At 42.0% G+C, this 18,504-nt stretch overlaps 1 protein-coding gene across 2 annotated transcripts in view; it reads right to left on the minus strand.

Moving 5' to 3' along the window:
* Positions 1–5,690, minus strand: part of LOC139759995 (urea transporter 1-like) — a 111,623-nt gene extending 105,933 nt beyond the window's left edge. The window contains exon 1 of one of the 2 annotated variants that reach the window (XR_011715197.1): positions 5,216–5,690. Coding sequence is in view for 1 of the 2 variants with exons in the window: in XM_071682740.1 (XP_071538841.1) it covers positions 5,216–5,239 (24 nt within the window). In the remaining variant the exon portion in view is untranslated. The remainder of the gene's footprint in view (positions 1–5,215) is intronic. The other variant, XM_071682740.1, reaches the window with a different exon arrangement.
* Positions 5,691–18,504: the final 12,814 nt, after the last annotated feature.

The following is an 18,504-nucleotide window of genomic DNA, read 5'->3' on the forward strand; positions in this document are numbered from 1 at the left end:
CAAATCAAACAACCATGGAGACATCACGCACCCCTGCCGCAAACCTACATTCACTGGGATCCAATCACTTTTCTCTTTTCCTGCTCGTACACATGCCTTACATACTCGATAGAAACTTTTCATTGCTTCTAGCAACTTACCTCCCACGACCATATACTCTAAACACCTTCCACAGAGCACATCTATCAACTCTATCATATGCCTTTTCCAGACCCATAAATGCTACATACAAATCCATTTGTTTTTCTAAGTATTTCTCACATACATTCTTTAAAGCAAACACCTGATCCACACGTCCTCTACCACTTCTGAAACCACACTGCTCTTCCCCAGTCTGATGCACTGTACATGCCTTCACCTTCTCAATCAATACCCTCCCATATAATTTCCCAGGAATACTCAACAAACTTATACCTCTGAAATTTGAGCACTCACCTTTATCTCCTTTGCCTTTGTACAAGGGCACTATGCATGCATTCCGCTAATCCTCAGGCACTTCACCATGAACCATACTTACATTGAATATACTAACCAACCAGTCAACAACACAGTCACCCCCTTTTTTAATGAATTCCACTGCAATACCATCCAAACCCGCCGCCTTGCCGGCTTTCATCTTCCGCAAAGCTTTCACTACCTCTTCTCTGTTTATCAAACCATTCTCCCTGACCCTCTTACTTCGCACACCATCTCGACCAAAACACCCTATATCTGCAACTCTCTCGTCAAACACATTTAACACTTTCAAAATACTCACATCATCTCACTTTACCACTACTTGTTATTACCTCCCATTAGCCCCCTTTACCGACGTTCCCATTTGTTCTCTTGTCGTACGCATTTTATTTACCTCCTTCCAAAACATCTTTTTATTCTTCCTAAAATTTACATACTCTCTCACTCGAACTCTCATTTGCGCTCTTTTTCACCTTTTGCGCCTTTCTCTTGACCTCTTGCCTCTTTTTTTTTTTTTATACATCTCCCAGTCATTTGCATTATTTCCCTGCAAAAATCGTCCAAATGCCTCTCTCTTCTCTTTCACTTACAATCTTACTTCTTCATCCCACCACTCACTACTCTTTCTAATCTGCCCAGCTACCACCTTTCTCATGCCACAGGCATCTTTAGCGCAAACCATAACTGCTTCCCTAAATACATCCCATTCCTCCCCCACTCCCCTTACGTCATTTGCTCTTACCTTTTCCATTCTGTACTCAATCTCTCCTGGTACTTCCTCACACAAGTCTCCTTTCTGAGCTCACTTACTCTCACCGCTCGCTTCACCCCCAGTTTCCCTCTTCTTTTCTGAAAACCTCTACGTATCTTTACCTTCTACTCCACAAGATAATGACCAGACATCCCTCCAGTTGCTCCTCTCAGTACATTAACATCCAAAAGTCTCTCTTTCATGCGCCTATCAATTAACACGTAATCCATCAACGATCTCTGGCTATCTCCTACTTACATACGTATACTTATGTATATGTCTTTTTAAACCAGGTATTCCCAATCACCAGTCCGTTTTTGGCAAACAAATCTACAAGCTCTTCACCATTTCCATTTACAACACCTTTGCATTCAAATCACCCTCACTATAACCCGGTCTCGAGCGTGAAAGCTGCTAACACAATCACTCAGCTGCTTCGAAAACAATCGCCTCTCATGATCATTCTTCTCATGATCAGGTGCATGAGCACCAATAATCACCCATCTCTTTCCACACACTTCCAGTCTTACCCATATCAATCTAGAGTTTACTTTCTTACACTATATCACATACTCCCAGAACTCCTGTTTCAGGAGTAGTGCTACTCCTTCTTTGCTCTTGTCCTCTCACCAACCCCCGACTTAACTCCTAAGACATTCCCAATTAAAACATCTACAAGCATAGTTCTCAGCTCCCTTCACTATTTCAATTCCTTCACACTGGACAGGAATCATTATACAGACGTTGCCAAAGTTATTACCATTACATACATATCTTATTTGCAGTTATGTAATTAATCAATTAATTTATGTGTATATATATATATATATATATATATATATATATATATATATATATATATATATATATATATATATATATATATATATATATAGAAAAGATGAGTGAATGTTGGGGTGAAGAGGGTGGTGAGAGTAAGTGAGCTTGGGAAGGAGACTTGTGTGAGGAAGTACCAGGAGAGACTGAGTACAGAATGGAAAAAGGTGAGAACAATGGAAGTAAGGGGAATGGGGGAAGAATGGGATGTATTTAGGGAATCAGTGATGGATTGCGCAAAAGATGCTTGTGGCATGAGAAGAGTGGGAGGTGGGTTGATTAGAAAGGGTAGTGAGTGGTGGGATGAAGAAGTAAGATTGTTAGTGAAAGAGAAGAGAGAGGGATTTGGACGATTTTTGCAGGGAAAAAATGCAATTGAGTGGGAGATGTATAAAAGAAAGAGACAGGAGGTCAAGAGAAAGGTGCAAGAGGTGAAAAAGAGGGCAAATGAGAGTTGGGGTGAGAGAGTATCATCAAATTTTAGGGAGAATAAAAAGATGTTCTGGAAGGAGGTAAATAAAGTGCGTAAGACAAGGGAGCAAATGGGAACTCAGTGAAGGGCGCAAATGGGGAGGTGATAACAAGTAGTGGTGATGTGAGGAGATGGAGTGAGTATTTTGAAGGTTTGTTGAATGTGTTTGATGATAGAGTGGCAGATATAGGGTGTTTTGGTCGAGGTGGTGTGCAAAGTGAGAGGGTTAGGGAAAATGATTTAGTAAACAGAGAAGAGGTAGTAAAAGCTTTGCGGAAGATGAAAGCCGGCAAGGCAGAAGGTTTGGATGGTATTGCAGTGGAATTTATTAACAAAGGGGGTGACTGTATTATTGACTGGTTGGTAAGGTTATTAAATGTATGTATGACTCATGGTGAGGTGCCTGAGGAGTGGCGGATGCGTGTATAGTGCCATTGTACAAAGGCAAAGGGGATAAGAGTGAGTGCTCAAATTACAGAGGTATAAGTTTGTTGAGTATTCCTGGTAAATCATATGGGAGGGTATTGATTGAGAGGGTGAAGGCATGTACAGAGCATCAGATTGGGGAAGAGCAGTGTGGTTTCAGAAGTGGTAGAGGATGTGTGGATCAGGTGTTTGCTTTGAAGAATGTATGTGAGAAATACTTAGAAAAGCAAATGGATTTGTATGTAGCATTTATGGATCTGGAGAAGGCATATGATAGAGTTGATAGAGATGCTCTGTGGAAGGTATTAAGAATATATGGTGTGGGAAGCAAGTTGTTAGAAGCAGTGCTAAGTTTTTATCAAGGATGTAAGGCATGTGTACGTGTAGGAAGAGAGGAAAGTGATTGGTTCTCAGTGAATGTAGGTTTGCGGCAGGGGTGTGTGATGTCTCCATGGTTGTTTAATTTGTTTATGGATGGGGTTGTTAGGGAGGTAAATGCAAGAGTTTTGGAAAGAGGGGCAAGTATGAAGTCTGTTGGGGATGAGAGAGCTTGGGAAGTGAGTCAGTTGTTGTTCGCTGATGATACAGCGCTGGTGGCTGATTCATGTGAGAAACTGCAGAAGCTGGTGACTGAGTTTGGTAAAGTGTGTGAAAGAAGAAAGTTAAGAGTAAATGTGAATAAGAGCAAGGTTATTAGGTACAGTAGGGTTGAGGGTCAAGTCATTTGGGAGGTAAGTTTGAATGGAGCAAAACTGGAGGAAGTAAAGTATTTTAGATATCTGGGAGTGGATCTGGCAGCGGATGGAACCATGGAAGCGGAAGTGGATCATAGGGTGGGGGAGGGGGCGAAAATCCTGGGAGCCTTGAAGAATGTGTGGAAGTCGAGAACATTATCTCGGAAAGCAAAAATGGGTATGTTTGAAGGAATAGTGGTTCCAACAATGTTGTATGGTTGCGAGGCGTGGGCTATGGTTAGAGTTGTGCGCAGGAGGATGGATGTGCTGGAAATGAGATGTTTGAGGACAATGTATGGTGTGAGGTGGTTTAATCGAGTAAGTAACGTAAGGGTAAGAGAGATGTGTGGAAATAAAAAGAGCGTGGTTGAGAGAGCAGAAGAGGGTGTTTTGAAATGGTTTGGGCACATGGAGAGAATGAGTGAGGAAAGATTGACCAAGAGGATATATGTGTCGGAGGTGGAGGGAATGAGGAGAAGTGGGAGACCAAATTGGAGGTGGAAAGATTGAGTGAAAAAGATTTTGTGTGATCGGGGCCTGAACATGCAGGAGGGTGAAAGGAGGGCAAGGAATAGAGTGAATTGGATCGATGTGGTGTACCGGGGTTGACGTGCTGTCAGTGGATTGAATCAAGGCATGTGAAGCGTCTGGGGTAAACCATGGAAAGCTGTGTAGGTATGTATATTTGCGTGTGTGGACGTATGTATATACATGTGTATGGGGCGGTGTTGGGCCATTTCTTTCGTCTGTTTCCTTGCGCTACCTCGCAAACGCGGGAGACAGCGACAAAGTATAATAAATATATATATATATATATATATATATATATATATATATATATATATATATATATATATATTTTTTTTTTTTTTTTTTTTTTTGGGGGGGGGGGGGGATGAATAAGACAAGTTCCTGAAAGGAATGAGGGTCCTCCATTAAAACAAGAGGAATCACCTTTATCGCTATGCAAAAGTGTCTCCTACTTGACCCCAACGCAGGAGCCACACATCCATGCCATAAACATGAATTCAACACAATGCTAAAAATGCATGGAAGAATAACGTTTACAACACTGTGTAAGTCTGTTCAAGTTGCCCAAAGTGTCTGGTTATCTAGTCTGTGTCTGCCGCCATACAGGAACGTTCCATCTCGCAACTAGAATTCATTTGGTCAAAGCTCGGCAGCCTATCCGATGTCTCCTGCAGAGGGCCACTGAAATGAACTTCCCAAAGTACCTATGATGAGGTCTTTGATATACTCAAGAGCATGACCCACAGACAAGAGCTACAGTAAGACTATCATTACAACCATCGTCAGTTATCTATGGGAATAATGGTTGCTAGCTAACACTAATAGAGTAAGATTCAAGTAGGTGTTACCGATGCTTCGTATCACTGTAGTAACATCCCATATATATACATATGAATTAATATAACAGACTCCTGGATAAAGTGGTTAAGAAAAAAAAAGATAATCTTGAGCACGTCACTTAAGAGAATTTTAGACATGGTTTGCGTGAATGAAGAGGGTGAAACTGACCTTTTCCTGACGACGGTTGTTCATGGCTCAGCATGAATTGAGTCGTATTTCTTCCACACAGTATATCTCCCCTCCTCTCGAAGTTGATGTAGATCGTCTTGTTCCTCCTGTCACTGATGGTAGTATAATATCGCTACGGCTGCTGCTGCAATTGTTCCTGGCGCTACTGCTGTTAATTTCAGATGCTACCGGCGGTTCTTAAGAGTCTGGACTGTTGCCAGTCTCTGGTTTGTCGTTTCTGCCACAGCTTCTGTTGCTGCGCTGGTAGGGAAGGATGACAACAGCAGGTAACAGGCTGTTGTCTAGTCCTTGACCTGATTATCAACACAGCTTCACCTCTCGTTCCTGGTCTTACTGGTGCACTGTTGTCGCTGCTCCAAGTGGAGGCTCCTGGTAACTTTACCCGACGTCACTGCAACAGCCTATCCACCTTCACCGGTAACATTGCCAACGTGGTCCCTCTCCGTCCTGCACTTGGAAGAGATAAATAGATTTAGAATCTTAATTCTTGCCTTACATACGATAGCTTAGCACCTGGCCTAGAATGAGAGAATCATCCAAGGTACAACTTCTTAGTAATACATAAATGATAAACTGATAACATCTGGCTCTACTAGATAGTGAGTGTGTATGTGGTCATGAGAGATATCCTTAATATCTGAGGGTGTTAAAAAGGTTTTTCGGTGGGTGGATGTGATAAACTTGACCCTGGCAGCAGATAGACGTGGGAGTCAAGACGCAACGACCACAATGAACAACTTTGCATGTAAACAGACGTTGTCTTCTAACCCTACAGGCTGGCAGTTTATAATCCAAATTTATATTCTTACTACTGAAGCTCTGTCCTCGATTATTCTTTGTTCGTTTCTGGATCCTTTAAGATGAAAGTTGTCACTCCCTACACATCAGTAGCTATCAGCTTCCCCTACTTGACCCAGGTTGCTTTCTTTCTGCCTTCATTCACACGTGGGCTTCTGGCATTCATTCCATACATACAATCTATATGTATCACGCATAATACGTTACAATATCTTGATCATAAAACTTTATTCTAAACTCTTCATTTTCCTGAGCACATCCTAGCCTAGCTTCTGCCCAAACTTCGTCGTGTGGACACTCTTCGTGTATATATATATATATATATATATATATATATATATATATATATATATATATATATATATATATATATATATATATATATATATTTTGGTAAACAGAGAAGAGGTAGTAAAAGCTTTGCGGAAGATGAAAGCCGGCAAGGCAGCGGGTTTGGATGGTATAGCAGTGGAATTTATTAAAAAAAGGGGGTGACTGTATTGTTGACTGGTTGGTAAGGTTATTTAATGTATATATGATTCATGGTGAGGTGCCTGAGGATTGACGGAATGCGTGCATAGTGCCATTGTACAAAGGCAAAGGGGATAAGAGTGAGTGCTCAAATTACAGAGGTATAAGTTTGTTGAGTATTCCTGGAAAATTATATGGGAGGGTATTGATTGAGAGGGTGAAGGCATGTACAGAGCATCAGATTGGGGAAGAGCAGTGTGGTTTCAGAAGTGGTAGAGGATGTGTGGATCAGGTGTTTGCTTTGAAGAATGTATGTGAGAAATACTTAGAAAAGCAAATGGATTTATATGTAGCGTTTATGGATCTGGAGAAGGCACAGGATAGAGTTGATAGAGATGCTCTGTGGAAGGTATTAAGAATATATGGTGTGGGAGGCAAGATGTTAAAAGTAGTGAAAAGTTTTTATCGAGGATGTAAGGCATGTGTACGTGTAGGAAGAGAGGAAAGTGATTGGTTCTCAGTGAATGTAGGTTTGTGGCAGGGGTGTGTGATGTCTCCATGGTTGTTTAATTTGTTTATGGATGGGGTTGTTAGGGAGGTGAATGCAAGAGTTTTGGAAAGAGGGGCAAGTATGAAGTCTGTTGTGGATGAGAGAGCTTGGGAAGTGAGTCAGTTGTTGTTCGCTGATGATACAGCGCTGGTGGCTGATTCATGTGAGAAACTGAAGAAGCTGGTGACTGAGTTTGGTAAAGTGTGTGAAAGAAGAAAGTTAAGAGTAAATGTGAATAAGAGCAAAGTTATTAGGTACAGTAGGGTTGAGGGTCAAGTCAATTGGGAGGTAAGTTTGAATGGAGAAAAACTGGAGGAAGTAAAGTGTTTTAGATATCTGGGAGTGGATCTGGCAGCGGATGGAACCATGAAAGCTGAAGTGAATCATAGGGTGGGGGAGGGGGCGAAAATCCTGGGAGCCTTGAAGAATGTGTGGAAGTCGAGAACATTATCTCGGAAAGCAAAAATGGGTATGTTTGAAGGAATAGTGGTTCCAACAATGTTGTATGGTTGCGAGGCGTGGGCTATGGATAGAGTTGTGCGCAGGAGGGTGGATGTGCTGGAAATGAGATGTTTGAGGACAATGTGTGGTGTGAGGTGGTTTGATCGAGTAAGTAATGTAAGGGTAAGAGAGATGTGTGGAAATAAAAAGAGCGTGGTTGAGAGAGCAGAAGAGGGTGTTTTGAAATGGTTTGGGCACATGGAGAGAATGAGTGAGGAAAGATTGACCAAGAGGATATATGTGTCGGAGGTGGAGGGAACGAGGAGAAGTGGGAGACCAAATTGGAGGTGGAAAGATGGAGTGAAAAAGATTTTGAGTGTCGGGGCCTGAACATGCAGGAGGGTGAAAGGCGGGCAAGGAATAGAGTGAATTGGATCGATGTGGTATACCGGGGTTGACGTGCTGTCAGTGGATTGAATCAGGGCATGTGAAGCGTCTGGGGTAAACCATGGAAAGTTGTGTGGGGCCTGGATGTGGAAAGGGAGCTGTGGTTTCGGGCATTAGTGCGTGACAGCTGGAGACTGAGTGTGAGCGAATGGGGCCTTTGTTGTCTTTTCCTAGTGCTACCTCGCACACATGAGGGGGGAGGGGGATGGTATTCCATGTGTGGCGAGGGGGCGATGGGAATGAATAAGGGCAGACAGTGTGAATTGTGTGCATGGGTATATATGTGTGTCTGTGTGTGTATATATATGTGTACATTGAGATGTATAGGTATGTATATTTGCGTGTGTGGGCGTGTGTGTGTGTACATTGTGTATGAGGGTGGGTTGGGCCATTTCTTTCGTCTGTTTCCTTGCGCTACCTCGCAAACGCGGGAGACAGCGACAAAGCAAAATAAATAAATAAAATAATATATATTATTTATTTATTTATTTTGCTTTGTCGCTGTCCCCCGCATTTGTGAGGTAGCGCAAGGAAACAGAAGAAATGGCCCAACCCACCCCCATACACATGTATATACACACGTCCACACACGCAAATATACATACCTATACATCTCAATGTACACATATATATACACACACAGACACATACATATATACCCATGCACACAATTCACACTGTCTGCCTTTATTCATTCCCATCGCCACCTCGCCACACATGGAATACCATCCCCCTCCCTCCTCATGTGTGCGAGGTAGCGCTAGGAAAAGATAACAAAGGCCCCATTCGTTCACACTCAGTCTCCAGCTGTCATGCAATAATGCTCCCTTTCCACATCCAGGCCCCACACAACTTTCCATGTTTTACCCCAGACGCTTCACATGCCCTGATTCAATCCACTGACAGCACGTCAACCCCGGTATACCACATCGATCCGATTCACTCTATTCCTTGCCCTCCTTTCACCCTCCTGCATGTTCAGGCCCCGATCACACAAAATCTTTTTCACTCCATCTTTCCACCTCCAATTTGGTCTCCCACTTCTCCTCGCTCCCTCCACCTCCGACACATATATCCTTTTGGTCAATCTTTCCTCACTCATTCTCTCCATGTGCCCAAACCATTTCAAAACACCCTCTTCTGCTCTCTCAACCACGCTCTTTCTATTTCCACATATCTCTCTTACCCTTACATTGCTTACTCGATCAAACCACCTCACACCACACATTGTCCTCAGACATCTCATTTCCAGCACATCCACCCTCCTGCGCACAACTCTATCCATAGCCCACTCCTCGCAACCATACAACATTGTTGGAACCACTATTCCTTCAAACATACCCATTTTTGCTTTCCGAGATAATGTTCTCGACTTCCACACATTCTTCAATGCTCCCAGGATTTTCGCCCCCTCCCCCACCCTATGATTCACTTCCGCTTCCATGGTTCCATCCGCTGCCAGATCCACTCCCAGATATCTAAAACACTTTACTTCCTCCAGTTTTTCTCCATTCAAACTTAACTCCCAGTTGGGTGATTATTGGTGCATATGCACCTGGGCATGAGAAGAAAGATCATGAGAGGCAAGTGTTTTGGGAGCAGCTGAATGAGTGTGTTAGTGGTTTTGATGCACAAGACCTGGTTATAGTGATGGGTGATTTGAATGCAAAGGTGAGTAATTTGGCAGTTGAGGGAATAATTGGTATACATGGGGTGTTCAGTGTTGTAAATGGAAATGGTGAAGAGCTTGTAGATTTATGTGCTGAAAAAGAACTGGTGATTGGGAATACCTGGTTTAAAAAGCGAGATATACATAAGTATACGTATGTAAGTAGGAGAGATGGCCAGAGAGCGTTATTGGATTACGTGTTAGTTGACAGGCGCGGGAAAGAGAGACTTTTGGATGTAAATGTGCTGAGAGGTGCAACTGGAGGGATGTCTGATCATTATCTTGTGGAGGTTAAGGTGAAGATTTGTATGGGTTTTCAGAAAAGAAGAGTGAATGTTGGGGGGAAGAGGGTGGTGAGAGTAAGTGAGCTTGGGAAGGAGACTTGTGTGAGGAAGTACCAGGAGAGACTGAGTACAGAATGGAAAAAGGTGAGAACAATGGAAGTGAGGGGAGTGGGGGAGGAATGGGATGTATTTAGGGAATCAGTGATGGATTGCGCAAAAGATGCTTGTGGCATGAGAAGCGTGGGAGGTGGGTTGATTAGAAAGGGTAGTGAGTGGTGGGATGAAGAAGTAAGATTATTAGTGAAAGAGAAGAGAGAGGCATTTGGACGATTTTTGCAGGGAAAAAAATGCAATTGATATATATATATATATATATATATATATATATATATATATATATATATATATATATATATATATATATATATATATATATACATACATACATACATACATACATACATACATATATATATATATATATATATATATATATATATATATATATATATATATATATATATATATATATATATATTTTTTTTTTTTTTTCCTTTTTTGCTTTGTCGCTGTCTCCCTCGTTTGCGAGGTAGCGCAAGGAAACAGACGAAAGAAATGGCCCAACCCACCCCCATACACATGTATATACATACATCCACACACGCAAATATACATACCTACACAGCTTTCCATGGTTTACCCCAGACGCTTCACATGCCCTGATTCAATCCATTGACAGTACGTCAACCCCGGTATACCACATCGATCCAATTCACTCTATTCCTTGCCCGCCTTTCACCCTCCTGCATGTTCAGGCCCCGATCACACAAAATCTTTTTCACTCCATCTTTCCACCTCCAATTTGGTCTCCCTCTTCTCCTCGTTCCCTCCACCTCCGACACATATATCCTCTTGGTCAATCTTTCCTCACTCATTCTCTCCATGTGCCCAAACCATTTCAAAACACCCTCTTCTGCTCTCTCAACCACGCTCTTTTTATTTCCACACATCTCTCTTACCCTTACGTTACTTACTCGATCAAACCACTTCACACCACACATTGTCCTCAAACATCTCATTTCCAGCACATCCATCCTCCTGCGCACAACTCTATCCATAGCCCACGCCTCGCAACCATACAACATTGTTGGAACCACTATTCCTTCAAACATACCCATTTTTGCTTTCCGAGATAATGTTCTCAACCTCCACACATTCTTCAAGGCTCCCAGAATTTTCGCCCCCTCCCCCACCGTATGATCCACTTCCGCTTCCATGGTTCCATCCGCTGCCAGATCCACTCCCAGATATATAAAACACTTTATTCCTCCAGTTTTTCTCCATTCAAACTTACCTCCCAACTGACTTGATCCTCAACCCTACTGTACCTAATAACCTTGCTCTTATTCACATTTACTCTTAACTTTCTTCTTTCACACACTTTACCAAACTTAGTCACCAGCTTCTGCAGTTTCTCACACGAATCAGCCATCAGCGCTGTATTATCAGCGAACAGCAACTGACTTACTTCTCAAGCTCTCTCATCCCCAACAGACTTCATACTTGCCCCTCTTTCCAAAACTCTTGCATTCACCTCCCTAACAACCCGATCCATAAGCAAATTAAACAACCATGGAGACATCACACACCCCTGCCGCAAACCTACATTCACTGAGAACCAATCACTTTCCTCTCTTCCTACACGTACACATGCCTTACATCCTCGATAAAAACTTTTCACTGCTTCTAACAACTTGCCTCCCACACCATATATTCTTAATACCTTCCACATAGCATCTCTATCAACTCTATCATATGCCTTCTCTAGATCCATAAATGCTACATACAAATCCATTTGCTTTTCTAAGTATTTCTCATATACATTCTTCAAAGCAAACACCTGATCCACACATCCTCTACCACTTCTGAAACCACACTGCTCTTCCCCAATCTGATGCTCTGTACATGCCTTCACCCTCTCAATCAATACCCTCCCATATAATTTACCAGGAATACTCAACAAACTTATACCTCTGTAATTTGAGCACTCACTCTTATCCCCTTTGCCTTTGTACAATGGCACTATGCACGCATTCCGCCAATCCTCAGGCACCTCACCATGAGTCATACATACATTAAATAACCTTACCAACCAGTCAATAATACAGTCACCCCCTTTTTTGATAAATTCCACTGCAATACCATCCAAACCTGCTGCCTTGCCGGCTTTCATCTTCCGCAAAGCTTTTACTACCTCTTCTCTGTTTACCAAATCATTTTCCCTAACCCTCTCACTTTGCACAACACCTCGACCAAAACACCCTATATCTGCCACTCTATCATCAAACACATTCAACAAACCTTCAAAATACTCACTCCATCTCACTCATCTCCTTCTCACATCATCACTAGTTGTTATCACCTCCCCATTTGCGCCCTTCACTGAAGTTCCCATTTGCTCCCTTGTCTTACGCACTTTATTTACCTCCTTCCATATATATATATATATATATATATATATATATATATATATATATATATATATATATATATATATATATATATGTTGATAACCACGAGAAAAAAATGAAACACGATAAGTCTGAGAACACTTTCGTGTAATCACATCGTCAAGAGAGGTACAAAGATTATTAAGGCTAGGTACATATTGAGATGCAGCACAGAGCAGTGCAGAAGTCTGTACGTTCATTAATCAAATGAGAGTACGCGCACCGGGACGCAAGGCAGCACAGCGCAGCCGGCAGGCCTACATTGTCCTGCGCAGCACAGTGGTTGAGACACACATTTCTGAGCCACTCGTGGCAGTCTATTCAGTGGCACGGCATCCTACTCAATTCATGTCACGCTCTATCTTACAGTGCACATCATCAGACTCTTTGCCTGCTTAGTGGAAAGTAGTTCGTAAATGTTGCATCGGACAGTTCGGACGTTAGGGCCAATTATCCATGTGTCCTTCGTTTCTTCCTGGACTCACTCCTCCATACCGACTTCTTTCCTTTGCCGATGCCATCATACACTAGCAATAAATGCCCCATTTCAGAGTCCAATTCTGACTCTTTATGTAAATGATATTCCAACTCAGCCATGAGCAGTACAGCCGAGATATATGGCTACCACACATACACACACACACACCACGAAAGACTGCTTCTCAGTGTGCGAACCTCACCAACGCTGCCGTCCTGTGGCTCCTGCCCTGCCCTGTGCTGTGCTGCCATGTCTTAATGTGCGCCTAGGCTAAAATAAAATATTCAGGTCAGTATATATATATATATATATATATATATATAGGAACGCGCACCTTTACCTCCAACAGCCAGGATCGAACCCGAGACCCCTGTGCCACAGAGGACTGGGCCTCTGAGGGAATATCCTCACCTGGCCCCCTTCTCTGTTCCTTCTTTTGGAAAATTAAGAAAAAAAAAAGCGAGAGGGGAGGATTTCCAGCCCCCCGCTCCCTCCCCTTTTAGTCGCTTTCTACGACACGTGTATGTGGGGTGGGCTGGGCCACTCCCTCGTTTGCTCCCCCGCGGTACCCCGCCAACGCAGAAGCCAGTGACAAAGCATAATGAATAAATAAAATAAATATGTAAAGGGACACAAAATTTGCATAATTGTTGGTACTCTTATTTTCTATTTGTACACGTATAAAACCTAAAATGGAATGACCCTAACATCATATTTCATAAATAGACCTTTAAGGAATATCTGCTTATTCAGACAACTTCATTCACCTGGCATTATCAAAAAAAATTAATGGCCTAAATATATCAATATCCATAATCACTTAAATACTGTAATACCAAGTCATGATTATCTAAACTAAAGCAACACGTTCTGATAGGATCTTGTTTGCTGATATATGTGGCAAACAAAATCGAAAATAATCTTTCCTTCTATAATGGACAAATTCATAAATTCTCTCTATAATCAAACAAGACAAAGATAGGTATAAAAAACAATATACATCAACCAAAATATATCAAATCTTCTAAGTACACCATATCCTTATATTAACAAAAAGTTAACAAATATGAATTTCAAGCATCAGTCAACCTAATCATCCAACAGCTCGTCTTCATCCACATTCATATCATTAGGGTCAATGGTGTCCTTAATGCGCACTTTTCAAGGTCCAATTCTAATTCCCTCTCCAACTGAGCCTGATCTATGGCTGGCATTGCACTTCAGTCTGGGTTAGGAGAGACAGAAGGTGCTGGCACAGCAGGTATAGGTACCAACTATTCTATAGAAATAGCAGCAGATGTTTGGCATGGTGAGGATGAGAGACCAACAACAGGTTCAGGGGGAGCAGAAGCAAGCATTGGCTCATCATACACAATCGCTGTTTCCCGCGTCAGCGAGGTAGCGCCAGGCAACAGACGAAGAATGACCCATTCAGTCATACACACACACACACACACACACACACACACACACACACACACACATATATATATATATATATATATATATATATATATATATATATATATATATATATATATATATATTATCTTTTATCTTATGTAATATACTTTGTCGCTGTCTCCCGCGTTAGCGAGGTACCCAAACGAAACGGACGAAAGAATGGCCGAACCCACCCATATACACATGTATATACATACACGTCCACACACGCAAATATACATACCTATGCATCTCAATGTATACATATATATACATACACAGACATATACATATATACACATGTACATAATTCATAGTCTTCCCTTATTCATTCCCGTCGCCACCCCGCCACATAGGAAATGACAACCCCCTCCCCCCGCACGTGCGCGAGGTAGCGCTAGGAAAAGTCAACAAAGGCCACATTCGTTCACACTCAGTCTCTAGTTGTCATGTATGATACACCGAAACCACAGCTCCCTTTCCACATCCAGGCCCCACACAACTTTCCATGGTTTACCCCAGACGCTTCACATGCCCTGGTTCAATCCAATGACAGCACGTCGACCCCGGTATACCACATCGTTCCAATTCACTCTATTCCTTGCACGCCTTTCACCCTCCTACATGTTCAGGCCCCGATCATTCAAAATCTTTTTCACTCCATCTTTCCACAACCAATTTGTCTCCCACTTCTCCGCGTTCCCTCCATCTCTGCCATAAATATCCTCTTTGTCAATCTTTCCTCACTCATTCTCTTCAAGTGACTAAACCATTTCAAAACACCCTCTTCTGCTCTCTCAACCACACTCTTTCTGTTACCACACATCTCTCTTACTCTTCCATTGCTTACTCGATCAAACCATCTCACACCACATATTGTCCTTACACATCTCATTTCCAGCACATCCACCTTTCTCCGCACAACTCTATCTATAGCTCACGCTTCGCAACCATATACCATTGTTGGAACCACTATTCCTTCAAATTTACCCATTTTTGCTTTCCAAGATAATGATCTGGACTTCCACACATTCTTCAAGGCTCCCAAAACTTTCACCCCCTCCCCCACCCTATGATTCACTTCCGTTTCCATGGTTCCATCCACTGCCAAATCCACTCCCAGATATCTACAACACTTCACTTTCTTTAGTTCTTCTCCACTTAATTTTACCTCCCAATTGACTTGTCCCTCAACCCTACTGTACCTAATAACCTTGCTCTTATTCACATTTACTCTCAGCTTTCTTTTTTCACACACTTTACCAAACTCAGTCACCAGCTTCTGCAGTTTCTCACACGAATCAGCCACCAGCGCTGTATCTCAGCGAACAACAACTGACTCACTTCCCAAGCTCTCTCATCCACAACAGAATGCATACTTGCCCCTCCTTCCAAAACTCTTGCATTCACCTCCCTAACAACCCCATCCATAAATCAAACGACCATGGAAACATCACGCACCCCTGCCGCAAACCAACATTCACTGAGAACCAATCACTTTCCTCTCTTTCTACACGTACACATGCCTTACATCCTCAATAAAAACTTTTCACTGCTTCTAACAACTTGCCTCCCACAACCATATATTCTTAATACCTTCTACAGAGCATCTCTATTAACTCTATCATATGCCTTCTACAGTTCCGTAAATGCTACACACAAATCCATTTGCTTTTCTAAGTATTTCTCACATACATTCTTCAAAGCAAACACCTGATCCACACATCCTCTACCACTTCTGAAACCACACTGCCCTTCCCCAGTCTGATGCTCTGTACATGCCTTCACCCTCTCAATCAATTCCCTCCCATATAATTTACCAAGAATACTCAACAAACTTAAGCCTCTGTAATTTGAGCACCTACCTTTATCCCCTTTGCTTTTGTACAATGGCACTATGCAAGCATTCCGCCAATCCTCAGGCACCTCACTATGATTCATACATACATTAAACAACCTTACCAACCAGTAAACAATACAGTCACCCCCATTATTAATAAATTCCACTGCAATGCCATCCAAACCCGCTGCCTTCCCGGGCTTTCATCTTCCGTAAAGCTTTTACTACCTCGTCTCTTTTTACCAAATCATTCTCCCAACCCTCTCACTTTGCACACCACCTCGACCAAACACCCTATTTTCTGCCACTCTATCATCAAACACATTCAAAAAACCTTCAGAATACTCACTACATCACCTTCTCACATCCCCACTACTTGTTACACCTCCCCACTAGACCCCTTCACTGATTTTCCCCCATTTGTTCCCTTGTTTTACTCACTTTATTCACCTCCTTCCAAACCATCTTTTTATTCTCCCTAAAACTAATGATACTCCTCACCCCAACTCTCATTTGCCCTCTTTCACCTCTTGCACCTTTTTCTTGACCTCCTGCCTCTTATTTTTTATACATCCCCCACTCATTTGCATTATTTCCCTGTAAAAATCGTCCAAATGCCTCTCTCTTCTTTTTCACTAAAAATCTTACTTCTTCATCCCACCACTCCCCCACCCTTTCTAATCTGCCGGCTCCCACGCTTCTCATGCTACAATCCCATTCCTCCCCACTCCCCTTCCCTCCTTTGTTCTAAACCTTTTTCCCATTCTGTACTCATCTTTCCTTGTACTTCCTCATACAAGTCTCCTTCCCCAAGCTCGCTTACTCTCACCACTCTCTTCACCGAAACATTCTCTCTTCTTTTCTAAAAACCTCTACAAATCTTCACCTTCGCCTCCACAAGATAATGATCAGACATCCCTCCATTTGCACCTCTCCCGCACATTAACATCGAAAAGTCTCTCTTTCGCGCGCCTATCAATTAACCGTGATCCAATAACGTTCTCTGGCCATCTCTCCTACTTACATACGTATACTTATTATATCTCTCTTTTTAAACCAGTATTCCCAAACACCAGTCCTTTTTCAGCACATAAATCTACAAGCTCTTCACCATTTCCATTTACAACACGAACACCCCCTGTACACCAATTATTCCCTCAACTACCACATTACTCCCTTTTCAATTCAAATCACCCATCACTAAAAACCCGTCCCCTGGATCAAAACTACTAACACACTCACTCAGCTGCCCCAAAACACTTGCCTCCATGATCTTTCTTCCCCATGCCCAGGTGCATATGCACCAATAATCACCCATCTCTGTCCACAACTTCAGTTTACTCATATCAATCTAGAGTTTACATACTTTCACTCTATCACATACTCAAACCACCCTGTTTCAGGAGTATTGCTACTCCTTCCCCTTTCTCTTGTCTTCTCAAAAATCCCTGACTTTACTCCCAAGACATTCCCAAACCACTCTTCCCTTTACCTTGAGCTTAGTTTCATTCAGAGATAAAACATCCAGATTCCTTTCCTTTAAACATACTACCTATTTTTCTTTTTTCTCATCTTGGTTACACCCACACATATCTAAACACCCCAGTCTGAGCCTTCGGGAAGATGAGCACTCCCTGCGTGACTCCCCTTCTTGTTTCCCCTTTTAGAAAGTAATATATATGGCGTATAAGTACATACATATATATACACAATACATGCATATAATTCACACGTACATACTCACACTTTCTTGCCTTTACCCATTCCCTCGCTACCCCGCCCCACATTAACAGCATCACTACCCCCTGCTTTAGCGAGGTTTTCGCCAGGAAAACTGACAAAAAGCCACATTAGTTCACACCCGTTTGGGACAATGTTTGTGTAATAGGCTTGCGGACTGGCATCATGCCGTCATAAAATATTATTGTGGAAAAACACATGAAACCGTTTACATATGCTTTCTACAAAGCTATCCATTTTAAATAGACCTTCACTAATATTCAGTTATAGTTCTTTATGTGTTTTAATAGAGGAAGGTTCAATGATATTTCTCTGGTCAAGGAGTTACATTAAATCTGAAAAGCATATTTCATTCAATAAAACCCATCATAATTTTCTAACCTGATTAAATAAAGCATTTGAATATTGTACTGTTCTTATACAATACTTATGTTTCTTAAGTCTATCACAAAGATCTTTACCAATCTGCTTAATATAAAACATATTACAGCTTTTACAAGGTATTTTTGTAAACATACCCGAAACTTTTCTGGCTAGTTTTTTTTTTTTCTAGAAAATATTCCTAACAATATCGTCGTTGCTGAAGCCCCATTCTCA

This window comes from Panulirus ornatus, chromosome 34 (genome assembly GCF_036320965.1).
Source record: "Panulirus ornatus isolate Po-2019 chromosome 34, ASM3632096v1, whole genome shotgun sequence".
Taxonomy (NCBI): domain Eukaryota; kingdom Metazoa; phylum Arthropoda; class Malacostraca; order Decapoda; family Palinuridae; genus Panulirus; species Panulirus ornatus.